The sequence below is a fragment of the Ceratocystis lukuohia genome (assembly GCF_044167205.1).
Source record: "Ceratocystis lukuohia strain C4212 chromosome Unknown Supercontig9_pilon, whole genome shotgun sequence".
Lineage (NCBI taxonomy): Eukaryota > Fungi > Ascomycota > Sordariomycetes > Microascales > Ceratocystidaceae > Ceratocystis > Ceratocystis lukuohia.
Genome location: NW_027263528.1, coordinates 443,100 through 460,770, shown reverse-complemented (window position 1 = coordinate 460,770; position 17,671 = coordinate 443,100). Strand labels below are relative to the sequence as shown.

The 17,671-nt window shown below is 49.3% G+C and overlaps 6 protein-coding genes across 6 annotated transcripts; 2 read left to right on the top strand and 4 right to left on the bottom strand.

Annotated features, from left to right (window-relative positions):
• Positions 1-219: 219 nt before the first annotated feature.
• On the bottom strand, positions 220-702 carry HOO65_090099 (Vacuolar transporter chaperone 1; the record flags this gene model as incomplete). Its single annotated transcript, XM_071004626.1, has 2 exons — positions 220-587; positions 669-702. 2 exons carry the CDS (start codon positions 700-702, stop codon positions 220-222), a joined length of 402 nt encoding a protein of 133 aa, XP_070855985.1.
• A 1,814-nt stretch (positions 703-2,516) lies between these two features.
• On the top strand, positions 2,517-3,543 carry HOO65_090098 (Dynein light chain Tctex-type; the record flags this gene model as incomplete). Its single annotated transcript, XM_071004572.1, has 4 exons — positions 2,517-2,552; positions 2,825-2,863; positions 2,979-3,053; positions 3,220-3,543. The coding sequence occupies 4 exons, from the start codon at positions 2,517-2,519 to the stop codon at positions 3,541-3,543; spliced, it is 474 nt and encodes a 157-aa protein (XP_070855984.1).
• Positions 3,544-4,138: 595 nt separating this feature from the next.
• HOO65_090097 (GMC oxidoreductase) lies at positions 4,139-6,342 on the bottom strand (the record flags this gene model as incomplete). The annotated part of the gene is made up of 2 exons (XM_071004471.1): positions 4,139-5,734; positions 6,085-6,342. The coding sequence occupies 2 exons, from the start codon at positions 6,340-6,342 to the stop codon at positions 4,139-4,141; spliced, it is 1,854 nt and encodes a 617-aa protein (XP_070855983.1).
• A 4,715-nt stretch (positions 6,343-11,057) lies between these two features.
• HOO65_090096 (uncharacterized protein) lies at positions 11,058-12,825 on the top strand (the record flags this gene model as incomplete). Its single annotated transcript, XM_071004497.1, has 4 exons — positions 11,058-11,369; positions 11,422-11,440; positions 11,482-11,647; positions 12,021-12,825. 4 exons carry the CDS (start codon positions 11,058-11,060, stop codon positions 12,823-12,825), a joined length of 1,302 nt encoding a protein of 433 aa, XP_070855982.1.
• A 183-nt stretch (positions 12,826-13,008) lies between these two features.
• On the bottom strand, positions 13,009-13,574 carry HOO65_090095 (putative gpi anchored serine-threonine rich protein; the record flags this gene model as incomplete). Its single annotated transcript, XM_071004618.1, has 2 exons — positions 13,009-13,303; positions 13,393-13,574. 2 exons carry the CDS (start codon positions 13,572-13,574, stop codon positions 13,009-13,011), a joined length of 477 nt encoding a protein of 158 aa, XP_070855981.1.
• Positions 13,575-15,533: 1,959 nt separating this feature from the next.
• Positions 15,534-16,470, bottom strand: HOO65_090094 (Polyadenylate-binding protein 2; the record flags this gene model as incomplete). Its single annotated transcript, XM_071004582.1, has 3 exons — positions 15,534-15,774; positions 15,881-16,137; positions 16,339-16,470. 3 exons carry the CDS (start codon positions 16,468-16,470, stop codon positions 15,534-15,536), a joined length of 630 nt encoding a protein of 209 aa, XP_070855980.1.
• Between the last annotated feature and the right edge of the window lie 1,201 nt (positions 16,471-17,671).

Sequence of the window (17,671 nt, the reverse complement as noted above, 5' to 3'; positions counted from 1 at the left end):
GCACACAAAGGTCGGTCGCTTTGTTGCAAGCCATAGACAAGGTCGAAGGCAAACTAGGGCAATACGTGATACACTGGAACATGGTCCAAATGCATATTAACCCAAAGTTTCAACAAAGCTTTCACTCTCGAGAAGCGAGTGGTATAGAGAGGCCCGATGGAAAAGAGCAGTCGCATATCGCGGCTACAGTGTGGACATCAAGGCAACTAAGAACACGGTCTAGGCCTGAGGATCAACGTGCTTGGATGAGTTGTCATAGGATATCCGGAGAACAAAGTTGACAACAATGGCAAGCATGAGAATGATGGCCAGGAACGTCGGGCCGAAACGATCATCAAAGCCTGCTTGGCCGCGCATACGAATAGATTTGGCACGCCAATGATACGTCGTAAGAGCGTAAATCATGGTCAGCATCGCAACACCCGTAAACATAAAGGACGATACAAAAGCCGGGCGGTCGCCAAAGTTGAGCATGCCAATGGCCAAGGCTCCGATAACAACGGTGAAGTTGAGCCACGAAAGGAAAGTGCGTTCATTGGCGAAAAAGACTTTGGGCTCGACACGCGTAGGGAGGGCGATGCGTTTGCCTATGAGAGAGAGAGACTATTAGAGACAAAACATGACCTAGCATGGATTTGGGCGTAGTGTTGGCTGAGCCAAGGACGTACCAGGAGCGGTCTGGAGAAGAGGCTGAGTAGACATGAGGGGCGATTATATATAAACAACAGCGAATTTGATAATGATGACAGCGGTGAGATTGTGCGATGTTGGTAAGAACCCAACGTGACTCGTATTCGTAGCGGTCGCGATGAAAAACAGCAAAATAAAGCAAAGGGTTGTTTCTTCGTCAAAAGCTGCTTGCGCCTGAAGGAGGGAGGTGGTTTTGACTTCAAGGGCCGGAGATCAGCTCAAAGAAATAAAGAATAGCCGTATAGATAGATTTATGGCAAATGCAAGGCCTAATAAGGAAAAAAATACTTGATCAAAAAGAATTCGACGATTGTCGTGATGATGATGTGGCCGGAAAGAAAAGAAGAGGGAGAAGAAGAAGATTTTGGAGCTTATACAAAGTCCGGACTTCTTCTAGCTTTATTTTTCTCTTGCTCTCACTTAGGAAGGAAGGCACGGCTCCTTGCGCGCTTGCTCAAAGAGGCGAAACGCTGGGCAATGCGATTTTTCTCAAAAATCCAGAGCGAAAAAAACTCGACGGGAGGAAATGAACGAAGCTTTTGGTGCGAGATTTAATATTTGCAAATAACTATCATGGTGTCTATTACGTTGCTGGTACCCATCTATTCAAGCTTTCGTAGTATTTGGTGCTTTTCTCCAGTCGCGCTGCGGGTAGTTGCTTCATGCTCAACTACACTTGTGCATCTTCTTCAGTTCTTGCTCCTTCCCCCAAGCAAGCAAGGAGAAAAAAAAGACAAGAGCTACTGTACTAGCTTACGTCACGTTGAACTATGTGGGTTCATGATTGGCTAAATATCCGTTATTAGGACTCTGGTGCTTGGTTCTAGTTGTTTTTGGCTTCCTGACAATTAATTAATCTTGCACGTCTTGAGTAACTTATGTCAAGGCCGCTTGCCTGGCCAAGCAGTCAGTCACTTCCTCAGAAAGTTCACTCAAAATATGGATACTGACATACATACAAAACTGTCAGAGACACACTGACAACTTGGTCAAGGCTGAGCAAAAGAAAAGCCCTGCTTGTTATTTTACTTTTATTCACCCCTGACTCACGCAGACACGCACATGGAGATACGTGAGTACATTTTTCGCATGTCGCTGTCTACCTATGCACACAGCACACAACGCACGCACACCAACGTCAACGCGGACGCGGACGTTAGATGTTGAGATTGTGATTATATTTGATCCACTCGGCTGCAAGTAAGTATGTAAGTTCATGCAAGAAGGAGCGAATGCTGCCTTCTCTGGAATGGACGCCAGCTTTATTAAGGATCAAAGGAAGCTTGACGACTTGACAGCCCCGTATAGACGTACCCTAATACAACCCTACTTTTCTTGCTATCTCTCCCCCCCCCCCTGCGCCCCACAACGCGGCTTCCTCATACCCATTTTTAGCCCTTTGGCCCTTCTTTTTCTCCCCTCCCCAATTTATGTCGTGTGATTGGCTAGGCTTGTTTACTAGCTTTAGTTGCTTTGTCTCAGCCGTGCCTGGCCTTTCTCATCCCTCTAAATGAAAGTACACATCAAAAACCTCCATTAGTCGACCCTCACCCAGTAAAAAAAGCCCATTCCTCCAATCCCTCGTGTTCTCGCTTTTGAACGTTGCTTCTCTTTTCTTCTTTCCTTCATATTATCTCCTTTTATCTCTTTTCTACTGGAACTTGACGCCAAACCTCCATCATCGACCATAACTTCGTTGTACCCGCTCTCTAGACACAATTAAATTAAGCCCCAGGCCGGACAGCACGCACGACAACCGGCCCGCCAATCCTCTCTATAATCCGTAATATTGACACTTAACTATTTCCGTTGGCCCTCCTGCTATCATGTCCTCTGACGTCGTGGCTACTACTAAGAAGGCTGTATGTTGTAGCGTCCTTCATTGCTTCTATTCTGTTTGTGCAGAGTCATCAACGTCGATACCGATATAACTAGCTGCTGCTACCTGGCTTTTCGCTAAACCTGATTTTGTTCGTGTATCGCCACACTTGCTCGCAAATACAGCACAGCACAGGGACACACGCATCAAATATCATTGTCTTCATTGGCGCGCACATTGTGTGTCGCAAGGCTCTGCACCATACGATGATGATATGACCCTCTGTTTACTAACATGCGTTATTGTCTAATATAGCCTATTGCCGTCTCGCGCCTCACAGAGATTGCCACTATGGTATGTCGCCAAAGCTACTGGATAACGACGACTTAGGCTATCCATCACCTCGCCTTAAACTGAGGATACTGCACACACACCTGGATACTAATATGCTCTTTTCTACTTCAATCAGGCTTGCGAGAAGGCTATTGGAAATGCCAAGTGCTACGACCATCCCAAGACTGCCGAGTGGAACAACACCATCATTGTATGTGAGAACACGCGCAACTTCCCGGCTGTCAATTTGTGTCGCGAATCATCGGAATCGTGACGTCTATATGCCGCCAACACACCAGTTGACAGACCGCAATATCCTTCCAAGTAATACCAGTTTCCCATACTAATTTCACTGCCTTGACGCCTTCGAACTATAGAACACCATTCTCGAAACTTGCATTGAGGAGACTAAGGCGATGAAGAAGGGCAAGAACCCCCGGTACAAGTTTGTCTGCAACAGTTCTATTGTGCAGCATACGGCACCCAGCGAAGATGACGATGACGATGACGATGACGAGACCGAGGAGGGTGCTGAACTCAAGGAGAAAGAGTACAAGTCCTCGGGTGGTCGCCGCGGCATGCACAGCGCCACTGCTGCATACTGGGATGATGCTCAGGATGGAATGTGGAGCTTCAAGTATGACGGTGCTGCGTCCAAGGGCCTGGATATCATCATCATGCTAGTGTGGGTACACGTTTAGAGCAGCCGAAAGAGTTACAAAGAGACTTTGTTCTTCTGTTGTCGAATTTGCCTCGGCTCTGTCAGGATACATCTAAATCTGTTCCCCTGTGTACGTCCTTTTTTTTTTCTCGCGTCTACTGTTTATCTCTGTAGGCTGCCGCTGCCTGCTAGACCGTATCGGTTTACGACAGAAAATTGTCTCTTGCTTTATCTACATAGTCTCTTGGTTGAGTGTAGACTACATGTTTCTAGTCTATTTGTTTTTCTGGGAACTTGGTTAGTGGTTTGTTTGGCTCGTGTGGTTTTTTTTTCCCGAATTTCTGAGATAAATTAACCATTTGGTTTCTGGTAAGAGCCCATTGAAACGGACGAAGCGTCCAATCGCGTAATTGGTGTAGTGGTAACATTAATCGTTGCCATCCGGTAATGATTTCGATTAGCCCTGGGTTCGATTCCCAGATTACGCAACTCGCTCGGAGTATCTTTTTGATACGGACAATAATATAGAGTAATGTGATTTTTTTTTACGACTCTCTTCTGCTTTTGGTTGATGCTATCTACTTTTTTCTAACACAACCCATTAAACTACGGTCAGTTCCTTGACCGACCTGTGCTTATGCCCCAAGTTTGATTATGTCTGCAGCCTTCTCAGCCACCGCATATACAGTGGTTTGGATATTACCCAATGGCTCGACCGGGAATACCGAGGCATCAACGACTCTGAGGTTCTTAGTTCCATAAACCCTGAGCTTGCTGTCAACGACACCACCTTTTTCACGGGGCATCATAGCACACGAGCCAGAAACATGGAAAACCGAAATCTGGCGTTGACGCACAACTTCCTTGGCATCTTCCAGCGAATTGCCCATGATGTTAGGTAGACACTTGCCGCCAGCCTTGAAAATGCTCCGGAGCGGTTCCACAGTCGTCAGATTTTGGGCAAACTGAACTCCGCGGGCCAGGATTTCCATGTCTGCTGGGTTGGAGTTGTAACGCGGGTCCCACTCAGGCTTGACGGTTACGTCTGGCGAAACAATGTGACAGGTACCACGCGAGAAGGGATGGTTGAGGATTGTCATAATGGTGACGTAGGTTTCGGGCTGCACTGGAGTAATGACATCAAGTAGCGAGGCCGGCTTGGGGTTCATGTTGGTCTGGCCAGGGAACGCCATCATTTGATAAGCTGGCTCCTTCTCAGACTCAATAATGCTGCGGATCTCTGCGTATGTGGGGTCTGAACCGGTGACGTATTTGTCTAGGATTTCTTTGCGCGTCTCGACCGGCAGAAGGCCATTTCCGTTAGCAGCAGGCACAAAAGCAGTAGAAATGATGCTCTCGCCAAGGGGGCCTTTGCCGCCATCCTGGAACATGGCTATGGCAGCACCAAGGATCGCGGGATCACGCAGCACATCAGACGAGTTGATGCCATCGACGACCTCCATGCTCTGGCAGACGATGGGGTGATCCTGCACACGCTCTCCCACATTGGGGTTATCAACGATGACGGGGATGTTGTGCTTGTCAAGAAGGTCCTTACCGCCGATCCCAGAAAGCTCGAGAATCTGCGGCGACTGGAGGGTACCAGCTGCAAGAATAACCTCCTTAGAAGCCTTGACCTCGATGACATGGCCACTAGCGCCGCGGATCATGACACCGGTGGCAACCGCTTCTCCGCGATCCTCGCCCTTGTCTAACACAACCTTGGAAACGAGGCTATTGGTCATCACCGTCAGGTTAGGGCGAGCCCGGACTTCAGGGGTCAGATAACTGTTGGCGGAAAACATCCGCTGGCGCGTTTCGGGATTGATGGACGCAGGCTGTTGGAAAGCGCCGATTGCAGTTCCCGATCGCGGATCAGAAGTCATCTTCAGATCAAGCCTCTCAAAGACATCCATCCACGCTGAGTTCATGCGGCCATATCCATCAGAATAGGCGAGCTTGACAGGGCCGGCCTCTTTGTCGGACATCTCGCCGTCGTAGTAGCTTTCACATCGGATAGTTTCAGCAGCAGCCTCACTAGGGTCACTGGTGCTGGCAAATTTGCGCAGATAGGGAGCAAGATGGTCGAAATCCCAGCCGTCGTTGCCCAGGTTTGCCCACGAGTCAATAGACCGCTTGCTGGGATAGACCGCCATGGCGAAATTCAGCGCCGAGGAGCCACCAAGCATTCTGCCACGGGCCTGGTTGATAACACGGCCATTAAGGGATTCCTAACGAGAGGAGAGATAGTTGTGTTAGTCCAAGTCTGTGTAACAGGATTGCATAAAGCAGGGATAGCAAGTGCTACTGAGCGAGAAGGAGGCTAAACCGGCAGGGGGTTTTGAGTGAGGAGGGGAGGTTGCGGGTTGCTGTGACTAGATGGCTAGGAAGGAACGGGCAGATCTAGAGCAGGGAAGCTAGATTTTTGGGATTAGGCAAAAGCTCAAAGGGGAATAAAAGTCTTGAAGAGGGCAGAGAGAAGAACAACGCAAGCGGAAGAGACAAGAAACAAAAAGGGAGAGAGGGAAGGATAGGGCGGAGAAAATAGACTAATAGAGTGTGCAGCGCACTAACAATAGACACAATAGGCACTGGATTGAAGACTTGCCTGTGGGGGAGACATAAAATTCCAGTCATATTCGTCTTTGCCATAAAGACCAGCCATCAAGCCTGGCGTCAAAACCAGAGGATCTTGGGTCCTGTCATCACCAGCCTCAACGACAAGAACAGTGACATTAGGGTCCTCGGAGAGACGGGCGGCAACAACTACACCAGCCGTGCCACCGCCGACAATGACGTAGTCAAAGGAAGGCTGGTAGGTGGGTGTAGATTCAGACATGGCTTGAACGATAGAACGAAAGCAAAGGCTAAGGAAGAAGGGAGACAGAGTGTGTAAGTTTCGAGAAGACTGGAAACTGAGATGAACGGGTCGAAAGATGCAGAAGCAGGAAAGGGCCACAAGGAGGGCTTATAAGAACTTTAAAGCGTGGGCAGAAAGGCAGACCCCCTCCTCCTCCCCCTCCCCCCCCCCCCCCCAGGGCAAAAGCAGATAGATGTAGATGAGAGACTCCAGGTATAGGGATGATGGGTAGTAGTTTGCGACCTGAGCTTGATGGAAACGGCCGTATGCAAAACAGGAAGGAGGCAACATGGAGAGAGGGAGGAGTGGGGCCAGAGATCCAGAGATGGCAGGCAAGGAAAACCAAAGATAGAAGTTGCAATTAAGCTGGGAGAGAAGATGATCCAATGAGGAATGAGGAAGAGAGAGGGCGAGAATTAGAGATACTGTAAGACTGCAAGACGATAAGACGGAGGAAAAGACGGAGGGAAGGTAGTTTAATCGACAGGGCAGGAGCATTCCAAATACGAAGGGAAGGAAGCTTTGCTAAAAACAAGCTCATCGCAAACTTAGAGCATCATAGGAATAAGACAACCAAATAGGAAGGAGCACACATTATACTACTGCCACAAAAGAAGACATTATATGTGAGCAGAGAAGAGCGCATTTTGAGCTTGGCCCAAAGGCCATAGGCTCTAGTTACAGGACAGGGATCATGTGGGCTTATAGTTGCCCACTAAGACGTCAAAGGCGACGCTATCATCTGGCTTGAGACCCTTAGATTGCCTCGTCTGCTGCTTGTCCATGATGTGTCTGAATTGCCACATCTCTGTCACAGTCGAATCGGTCAGTCAGCCTTTGGGCTGAGGGAAATTGGACAGCACATATACTGCTACATACTCTGCAAAGGCCGCTAGAGAACGAATTGGCATGGTAGTTTTGATGTGCATACATGTTCAATCTGTTGTCTAAGTTTGTTTGAGACAATCACACTAGCTCAACCAGCAGCCAATTTAGATGCAACATGCATCCAGCATTCAAACCAAGATGGCACCCTTGCTGGCTTTTAGCAGCCAGTGCTAGATGGAATCAGCCAGTGGTATTTCCCGCTAAACAGCAAAGAGCCTGAGCTCCTAGATAACTACAGTGCCAGTGCAGAGGAAAGCGGCGAGACTTGGAAGTTGATGCGGCATGCCGAGCAAAGCAGAGGGAGGAGGACTTGGTGCAGGAAGCCGTGGCAAGTGAGGAAGAGGAAAGAACCAGGCATTTACCGTAGTAGTGGCTAGCTATCTGAAGCTGTTTGAGTGGCCAGAATAAGAAGCGAGACAGCAAATCACGGCCAAAATTTGCCAAGGGTCAGGCCATGGATTTGGGACATGGGGCATGCAAAGCACAATGCTATAAAGAGACAAACAGACATGCAGCAGCGGCAGCAGCGGCAGCAGCAGCAGCAGTAATAGGCAGGGAGAAGGACAAAAACACAGACACCCACCTGCTCTGCTAGAGTCAGAATCACAAACAGTCACCATATAATACACGCAAATGTACCCTTGAAGGAGCCCAGAAATCTACAAGACGCTGGCAGCTGCCAATCACGAGCAATCTGCGTCCTTAAAGCAGCAGCCGCCGGGCAAAACAGGCACCACGAATAGATGGAGCTTTAGTCTTGGCGGCCAGCTGTGTTATAGCTCACGGGCCAGGCGGGTGCCATTGCAATGTCATAGCATTAGAATGTTCTTTACTGATCTTCGGTGGTAGACTCATAGTAATGTTGTTGAACTACAGGCGCTGCTTGTTGCCGGCATGGGGGTCTAAGTCGACCGACCACCAAGAGGAAGGTGATTTGAAGGCGAGATGCCGGAGGGAATGACTAGTCCTAAGGTAGAATCGTACGATGAGAGGGAGGGGAGAGGGAGACGAAGAGGGCAGCAGTAGTAGCAAAGGGGAATAGAGCAATAATGGGAAAAGAAGGAGTGAAAAAAGAAAAGAAAAAAAAGCAAGGCCAGACCAGCCAGCAAGAAACACTGCTGAACGTAAACTATCATATGTCATTTTTTACCTCCCATAGTACACGACTCGCCCAGAGAGTGTGGGTTTCTGGCTAGGGGCTACCCCCTCCCCCCCCCCCCTCCTGTCCTTTGCTACCCTGTTCGCTGCACTCCTGTTTCACGCCTTTTTTGTGTCTTGCTCCTTAGGCCCGCCCATATGCCTGTCTGTCTCTTCACTTGGTGGATGCAGCAAACAAGCCGAGGGCAAGGGACGGGGCGAAGTCGCCTGCACGGCTTGGGAAACGGGGCGGGCCATGTGCTAGTTAGTATCTAGTCGCCCGGAAGCATGGGAAATGTGTAGCAAGACGTCGTCACTCTTGTTAATAACGCAATGTGCGTAAACACGCAGAAGTCTCTCTGTCCATCCACGTACACAGCCTATCTCTCCTATATGCTGCATGCCTGTATAATGGATGCTCTGCTCTCTCTTCCTGTTTTGAGCGCATGCATCTGTTTATGGGCCGTCCCGTTTGCCAGCCGGAAATAAGCACAGCGCAAAAACTGACGTGTTCCTTGTTAGGACTGGTGATGGTTTGCTAACAGTAGATTTTCTTTTTTTTTCTTTGGCAACGCAGCGTCGTAGGGACTGGGATCGAAGCAGAGAGCAAGGCATGGGCTTGAAACTCACTGCCTACGTGATAACCAGTAGTTGGTTACATGAGCATAGTAACAGTCCGTCAGAGCATGAGTACTTATGTGTCAAGGCATCCATATGTTCTTATACACTTGTATATGCATGCATATAGCACAGCCCTTACTAGACATTCAAACAGGCCTGCTGGCTTCTCCACAAGCCGACTCCGCGAATACTAGGAACCGGTACAAGAAGGAAAAAAGAAGACAAGCAGGAGGTAATCCACGCAAAGGTTTCCATGTTTGCTTCTTCCTGTGCGGTATTTCCTGCTAAACTGCCGCTGAAGGGAAGTCAGTTGATCCAGGGCTAGGCTCGTCTCTTCCTGCTTCCTTTTAACCAAGAGGTCTTCCAGTAAGGAGACAGACATGGCAAGGCAAATACGACAGGTAGCTATAGGGGTGACTATATTGTAAGTGACTGTTTACTAAACTCTCTAGCTGAAAAATCCAGGCTGGGCCACCAGGAGTGATGCAGAGAGAATCGACAAGTCACTAGCGGTCAGAACCATAAATTGGGATGTCCGATATGCTCACAATGTGTTCAGCCTGCGAGTTTACTTTGGTTAGACAGGCAAATGGCAGACAGGCTGTCAACTCTAAACTATACCGCAGAGGCTCCCACGGTCTAGCTTTGTCTACGCACGCATCTTCGTCTTGCTCCCGGCCCAAACTCGGTATCAGTCGAGGTTTCTGTAATGCTCCAGCCAAGCGGCTACCAAAACCGATTAATACGCCGGCATCATTTTGTCCGGTACGGGCCGGATAATAAGAGCCCCGGAAACGAGAGAAAACACTACACTAGAAAAAAGAAAGCACCGAGGCAAATGCCACTTCCCATGCAGACGTGTTTGCTAGACAACTCACACTTCTTCATCAGGTCCCTGGCCTGTCTTCCCCTGTCCCATCCTATCCTGTCGTCCCAGTCCTTTCTTGTCCCTTTTTTCCCTATCTTTCCGTGTCTTGTCCCTTGTTATTGTCCCGCCCGGTCCCATCCTATTCGTATATAAGTGATAGCTATAGCTACACATGTAAAAATACCCAACATGCATGATTTAATTGTGCGGAGAAGGACGACCCCGACTAGCAGTCAACCGTGGGCTTCACTGTGGGTTGAGGGGCAGTAAGTGAGTAGCATCCTAAGGTGGGTTTTCTACACAGTTGCATGAGCAAGAGTTACCAGGGCTTATGAGATCTTTTGACACGCCGGGGAGACTACGTCTACAAGCTCCCGGTAAAGAAAGGTAGCCACATAAAGTGAGCTTTGTCATTTGCTGACCTCTCGGCAAACAGCACATTATTCTGCACTCCTGCATAATAATGACCAGCATTATTGACATCTCTCTGTTGTTCTCTCTTTATCTCTACTTCCAGCTTCTCCTCGTTTGTTTCCTTATCCTATCCATCTTTCGAGTTCCTATATAACATGCATGCGCACATGCACAACTCGCCCCTTCTGGCCTGGTCGTGTTGGTCTTGGTTTGATCCGAGACAACATCTGGACTGTCGAAACACCTTGTCTGAACGATCACCGGCCCCAAGTCGTTATTTCGATGTGCATGTTCACCACTCTATTCTGTCACTTCTCTTCCGTTGATCCTGCTCTTCACTCTGTCACATTTCGACTTCCTACTCTGTGATCCAGCTCGATGCTTAGCTGAATAGTCGCCATCTCCCTCCTCCCTCCCCTTTCTTTTCCCGTTGTGGCTCTTGGACAGCCCCCAAGGGCCCTTTTGACCGGTTTACAGTTCGTTTCTCTGTTTGTCTTCCTCTTCATTAGCCATAGATACTAGCTCCCAGCGGTATCCTATCGGTGGCTCTCCCCGGCGTCTATCCCCCCATAAATAGCCTAGAGTCGGCACGCCTTGCATCGAGGGTTGTTTTCTCTTTCCCTCCTCTCTCCAGTGTCAACTTCCCCCTCCTCTTACTCCTCATTTACTACCACTGCCCATATTCACCAACCCCAACACTTATCCCCTCGTGCTTGTGGCTCCTCCATCTTGTTCCTTCGCCCTCCATCCTCTCCATACCTCCGCGATGGAGTCTCTCTTGGACCTTGCTCAGCGCGCCCTGTTGTTCTTGGGCCAACAGCCAAAGCACCAGTATCCCACCCTCATTGATCGCGCCGAGTCTATGCCTGTCCACTTTGTGTATATGAAGCCCAAGGACATTGTTCGCGACCATCTGATCATCAATTGCGTACTCGGCTTTTTCACGGTGGTTGTCGTTGTGCTTCGTGTGGTTAGTCGTGTGCAGACACAACAAGGTCCCTCCAACTTTGGACTGGACGATTTCTTTGTGTGTATTGCTCTTCCGCAGGCACTCGTCATGCTAGTTGTCCAAGGCCTGGTAAGTTTTCCTCGGGAGGATATTTAGATGATGCAAGTGTCAAAACTTATAGCCTCTCAATACGATGGTCTGTGTTCCCCTAGCTGTGTGCAACCTACTGACTTAATTTTAGTGTATGTAACACCTTCAAATCTTCACATCTCAGATTCAGAACCCCCAAGCTTGAAGCTAAGGCTCAAATTGGCTTACAAAGACCCTAACGCATTCCTACAGATTCTTCTCTTGGTGCTGGCTACCCCGCCACAGAAACCTTGGTTAATCTGCCGCTTATACTGCGAGTAAGTAAATACAGTTTTTCTATATTCCATACCATCGAGTCCTCGTAGCTCTATTTTAAGGTGTTCATTCCTTATTTGCCTGCTCGCTTGTTCTAGTCAGTGTCCCACCTGCCCTCTTCTTCACTACCCACTTCCTCTATTCGGCAGTTGCCGTGTGCAAAGCTGACTCGCCCACCGCCGCTCCTGCCTTTTTAACCTTTGTCCCACCTGCCGTTTCCAACTACATCTTCCTCGTCTTCTTGATCCAGCCCCATTCCTCGCTTCCCTTGAATAGAGATTATCTATATTACAAGCCGCCTTTTGTCTAACGTCTCGGGTTTCTTCTCTCTTCACCCTAGCTCCTTATTGTTTACGAGCTTATTTTTGCAACCAGCACCCTCTGCATCAAACTCTCGGCTTTGTTCTTCTACCTCCGCGTCTTCGTCAACCGCAGTTTGAAGTTCGCAACCAAAGCCACCATCTGGTTCGTGCTGCTCTGGTCAATCGGCAACATTCTGCAGGTGTTTCTGATCTGCCGCCCCTTCAAGGCAGCCATTGATCCCAATACACCAGGCACTTGTGGCAGCCAAAAAGCATCCTTCATTGCCATTGGCTGCTTCAACGCTGTGACCGATCTCATGATTCTAGTCCTCCCCATCCACACAGTCTGGTCTCTCAAAGCCCGCTTGGGGATGAAAGTCGCTCTGACAGCTGTCTTAACTATCGGTTTGCTGGTGACTGTCGTATCGGTGTGGCGTCTTGTTGCGCTTACCAAGCTCAGAATCCACACGGATCTCACCGGCACCATGGTGTATGCCTCTTTCCTGTCAGCCACTGAGCCGCTTCTTGGCATTCTCTGCATCTCACTTCCCATGCTCCGGCCAGCAACTCACCTTCGTTGTGCTGGACGGCGGCAGGGGATTAGCAACAAGAATTCGCAGGCAAATGGGGGTGGTGACTTTGCTCTCACCAGTTCCAAGGCTCGGGCTCGCCGCTTGGAAAGCAATGTTTTTGCTGTAGGCACCAACTACGACGACGATGATGACGAGATGCAGATCGGCCACAACCTCAAGGCCTCGCGCACTGAGTCGCGGAACTCTGATGGCACCGATGGTTCGGAGGCTGATCTCAACGCGGCCAGGTTACAAGGGCAGGATGGCATCAAACTACAGCGCAAATGGGTTGTTTCTCATGTGTGAGGTTTGAAAGGATAGGAAGTCATACGACAGAGGGGGGGCAGGACAGATCAGCGGATTATAATTAATTAGGTTGTTACAACACACAAGTCATTTGTTATTAGATATGTGATTCAATATTCAGTAAGAATTCAAACGCTCAAAAATTCACATAACCATGATAACCATTCACAGAGTATTTCCATCCTAAACGAGGGCAGCAAAGGCAGCAACGATAGCGGCACCAGAGATGGCCATCTTGGCACCGGCGCCGGTGGTCTCGAGAGAGGCAGTTTCTGAGGCCGAAGCACCAGAGCCAGAAGCAGTGCTGGAGGACCGCGACGACCCAGTAGTAGTGGCAGTGGCAACAGAGCCGGTGCCAGTGGCCGCACCAGAAGAAGCAGCAGTGCTAGCGGGGAACTGAGAGGCGGCAGCGCAGTACGAGTCAACCTGCTGTTGAGCAGAGAAGCCTGCGGGGTCGTTGGGGCAGTTGTTGTAGCAGCTATATGAGCGTTGGTTAGCAAGAGATCGCACCACACATAGCATATCAGATGTGCCGGCCAGTTCAAGCCTTGCACCACATGTACTTACGTAGCCAGGTCAGTGTGAGCAGAGCAAAGGCAGCTCCAGTCGTTACCAGTGCAGGCGTCAACGCGGGGCTGGGTCATGCTGATGCAGGCCTCAACGATGTTGGCGGCGTTGCAGCTCTCGTCAACGGCAGCAACAGAAGCAACCGAGGCGGCGATGAAGATGGCGGCAGTAGAGAACTTCATTGTGTCTGTGGAATTAAACGTAGTGTGGAAGATATTAACTAACGAACGAAAATGAGAAGAAAATAAAGAGTGTGATGATTAAATATGATTATGGAACAGGTAGAACGAAGAAGTGAAGGTATGAGCTTGAAGAGAGAAGAGAAGTGAAACTGACACAAATGGGGCAGCGGTTGGTCGGCTTCTTATACGGAACAGCAGTCTGGAAACGAAATGAAGGGAGCAGCTCTCTGGTCATATGCCCATAACACACATAGCCTTAAGCTCAAGGGATGTTCCACTAACAGCCAGCAGTCAGTCAGTGTGCACATACGTATCTACTTCTTGTTGCATACAGACAGACAGCTTGACTGGGCTGACCTCCTTCTTCTTCCTTGTCAGGATACGCCCCAACAACCCAACGCCAAGACCACTACCGCTGTTTACCGAGCCATCCAGCTCATGCTAAACAAAACAAACAATAAGATTAACAAGGCAAAGAAACACAGCAACACAACACGACAAGGCCGCACGCAACCAATAAGCACAGCAATACGGACACGGACATGGGGCATGGATGGACATGGACATGGACGCACAATTCAGTGCAGCAGCAACAGACAGAACAAGCTAATCCCCTCAGTTCCTGGTTCCCCCAAACCAGGCAGTACTAGCACAGTATTACCCACCCCCTTCTGGTCCATCCCTCTCCACTTATGCCCCTTTGCACCACAACAGACGCGCACCAGCCTCGTTCATGTATCCAGCCGCATTTCTGCTTTAGACTGTCTGTGCTGTGGTTGTGCTATTCTGTTTTGTTTTGCTTGCCTATTGCTCAGCGTTCTCATGTTGTGCCCTGCGCATCATGCGTATTTTATTCACTCTGCTCTGCCTCTCCCATTCCTCGCGTTTGCATGGTGCGGTATGTATCCCCAAGCACCCACGTACCAAGACAGACCTCTCCTGTTTTTTTTTGTCCCTCCACATAGCAGTTGAGCACATGCACACATTCCTCCTTGCTCTGTCCTCCCTTGTCTATTCTGTCTTTCAAGGGCCTGTCTTCCCATTCAGCCTGGACCTGATCCCTTTCCCCTCTCCTTGCCCGCTACAGATCCCTATAATAAAGCTAAATCAAATCGGGGGAAATTGGCCGCCACCAGACTGCAACTAGCCCTTGCATAGGGCGTTCACTCATTCACCGTTGCAGATGTTCACCTTGTGGAAATGAAGCTGACAGCTTCCCAAGGGGCCAAAAATCTTAAACCCATGATAACCCATAGCAACCCTAGTACAGCATTCTCTTTGCATTCACGTCTTGTCCAGGCGTCTTCACAATGAAAGCCGTGACCAGTTCATGGTAAAAGTCTCTCAAGCGTACGGCATCACCTAGTATATGTTGTGTTATGTATCACGTGATGGCCATATCTACAGCGCATTCGGTTCGGGTCCCATACAGGAGTTGTACAGCCATTAAATGATAGCGCTGAAGTTTATGTGATTCCTCTTAATCCTCGATAACTTAATTGCAATTTACCTCTTTTGCTTTCTTCTAGTCACATTCTCGGGGCATTTCTTTTTTGGCCTCAATGTGCCATTCCTGGCCAGGGGGTCGGGAGTGTGTGTGCGATATACATACATCATGGCCAAAAAGGCGGTATACAGCAAGCAAGCTGTTTGGCTCTGCCCCCTCCATGACTCCTACCCCTATTCCTGATGTCAAACTCTTACTCCTTGCATTGTTCCATTGCTATCGGTGCTTGGAAGAAACATATGAAATTAGTGTGATGTAGACAGTATATGTGAATCCTTAAAAAAACCGTGTGCACCCCAAATTGTCAAATCGTATATGACAATAACATGAAAACAAAACAGCTCCAGAACCTAAAAGACAAGTCCCTCCTCCTCTCATGTCATCCGTCTCCAGTCGATAACTCTTCTCCCCTCCCCTCTCTTGCACTAGTAGTCGGTCGTGTAAAGAAAGCATCAATACGGCGCAGCGCCACGGCCGCGGCCACGGTAGCCACCACGGTAGCCGCCACGGGGCATGAAGCCTCCACGGAAGCTACCACGACCTCGGCCGCGGAAGCCGCCCCGACCCCTGTTCATACCGGGGACATTGGTGCGCTTGGGCGTGACTTTGATGTTGCGGTCTTTGAAAATGCTTTCGTTTAGCACAAGAGCCTGTGCTACGTGGCTGGGTTCGGAGAATTCAACGTAGGCGTAGCTGCACGACAGAGACGAAAGAGAAATAGTGAGTACATGAGTTAGCAATACTGAGTATAGCAGGAGAAACATGTCAGGCCTTGGGCACATTACTGAATCCAACTTACCCCTTGGGCTGCCCGGTAAATTTGTCTAGCAAAATAGTGACCCGGTTGATGGAGCCACAGCCCTGGAAATGCGCCTGGATGTCCTCGGGAGATGCCGAGTAGTCGACGTTGCCGACAAACACACTACGGCTATCGATGTCCTCGCGGCTCTCGTTTGCGTCGTGGCTCTGCTGGGCTAGAGAGGCTTGCATTTCGCGAAGCTTGCTGGCTTCAGCCTCCATCTCGGCTACGCGCTTCTTCATCGCAGAGATTTCCTCCTATTGGTTGCCAAAGTCCATAGTAAGCTTTGTGTCCTGTCTTGCTCTTTCTTGTCCCCATTCTGTTTTACCCCCTCTGCCTTTCAAGTATTTGGTCGCAAAGGGCGATGCACAGACAAAGTCTGCGAATCAGCCAGCTGCTTCACAGCACACTTCGCCAAGGCATAAATCACGTAACAGCTTTTTTTTTTGTTTGCGCACCTCCTCTTCATTGGCCGGCTTTTCCATGTCAACAGCGAGATCGGGCTTGACGGTGTCAAAGTTGCCCGACTCAACAGTTGCAGCCGTCGCGGCAGCAGTGGTCGAGGGACCAGCGGAAGCGCCGTCTGACATTATTTATTATATGGGCGTCGGTAGATGTAGAGATTGAAGCGGGTTTGGTTTGGAGCGTTGATATAACTTGCAGATCGTCAATGGTGGAGGTATCGTTGTTCGATAAAGCGGCCTGGACTTTTTGAAAGCATAGCTTTCATGTTAGCGCAAGGAACATGCAACGCTGAGGAGTCTCCTTTGCTCATGCCACAAGAAACAGATGGAATTTTCTTTCTAATATGCAGACATCTAGATCCGAAGGGGCTGTTGAGGATCGAGAGGTCAAGGCGAAGAAAGGCGACGTCATTCCAGCGGTGGACTGATCAAGCAGAAAGTAGCATCTACGCGCAAAGTGCGAATGTTTACTTACAGCGGAATTTAAGCAGAAGTCCTCAGGCTAGGGTTTTGGTCAGGCCCGAGTAGAAGGTCAAAAAGGACAGAAAGTGGTGGATTGGAATATTCTCAGGCAAAGCCCTCGTTTATTAAGTCACAGATATTAAGAATAGCTGAGACGAGGCTGAACAAAATAGCAACTTCTTTGTATTCATATAATTTGTGGGTCTGTCCTTTACCCGCATATTTGCGGCTATCCTAGCTGCTTAATTGTGCGTTTAAGCATAAGCGCGATAGACCCACTCTTTACCCGATCTAAATTGGTGGATCTGAATTGGTGTTGAAGAGGAACAACGTACGAGCTATTCAACATGAAAGCCGGCGAGAAGGTGACGCGGCGGGGCCCCGGTTCACTGCTGGGTCAGTTGTGTATTCTGTTTGCCATTCTCTCTGTTCTTCTTCCCCTAGAACACCTTCATCATCTCATCTTTGGGAAATGGAGGACTGAGACATGTGATTCCCTGCAAATGGACGAGGCTGGAGGCTTTTAAACCGCGCAATTTGGGGCCTATGGCTACGCAAGATTTGGCTCCAAAGAAGCCACCGGCCGCGTGTGTTTTGTCTCCTTTGAAGCGGAGCTAGACTTGCGGCTTCAGTCGCAGCGCAACGGTGGCGTGGCAGTAAAGAAGACAAAGGAGTAAAAGGCCAAAGTCGAGAAACAAAGAAGGTCCCATAAAAGCGACTGGCCGACGGAGCCAAAGAGGTTATCAATCACTAGCTTATGAGTGAAACCAGCGCTGTCGGGAATGGGCAACACTCTGTGCTACCCGAGCGGCAGATTACAGCATCTCCTCCATGATCTATTTAGGGTCTGTAACCCTAACACACC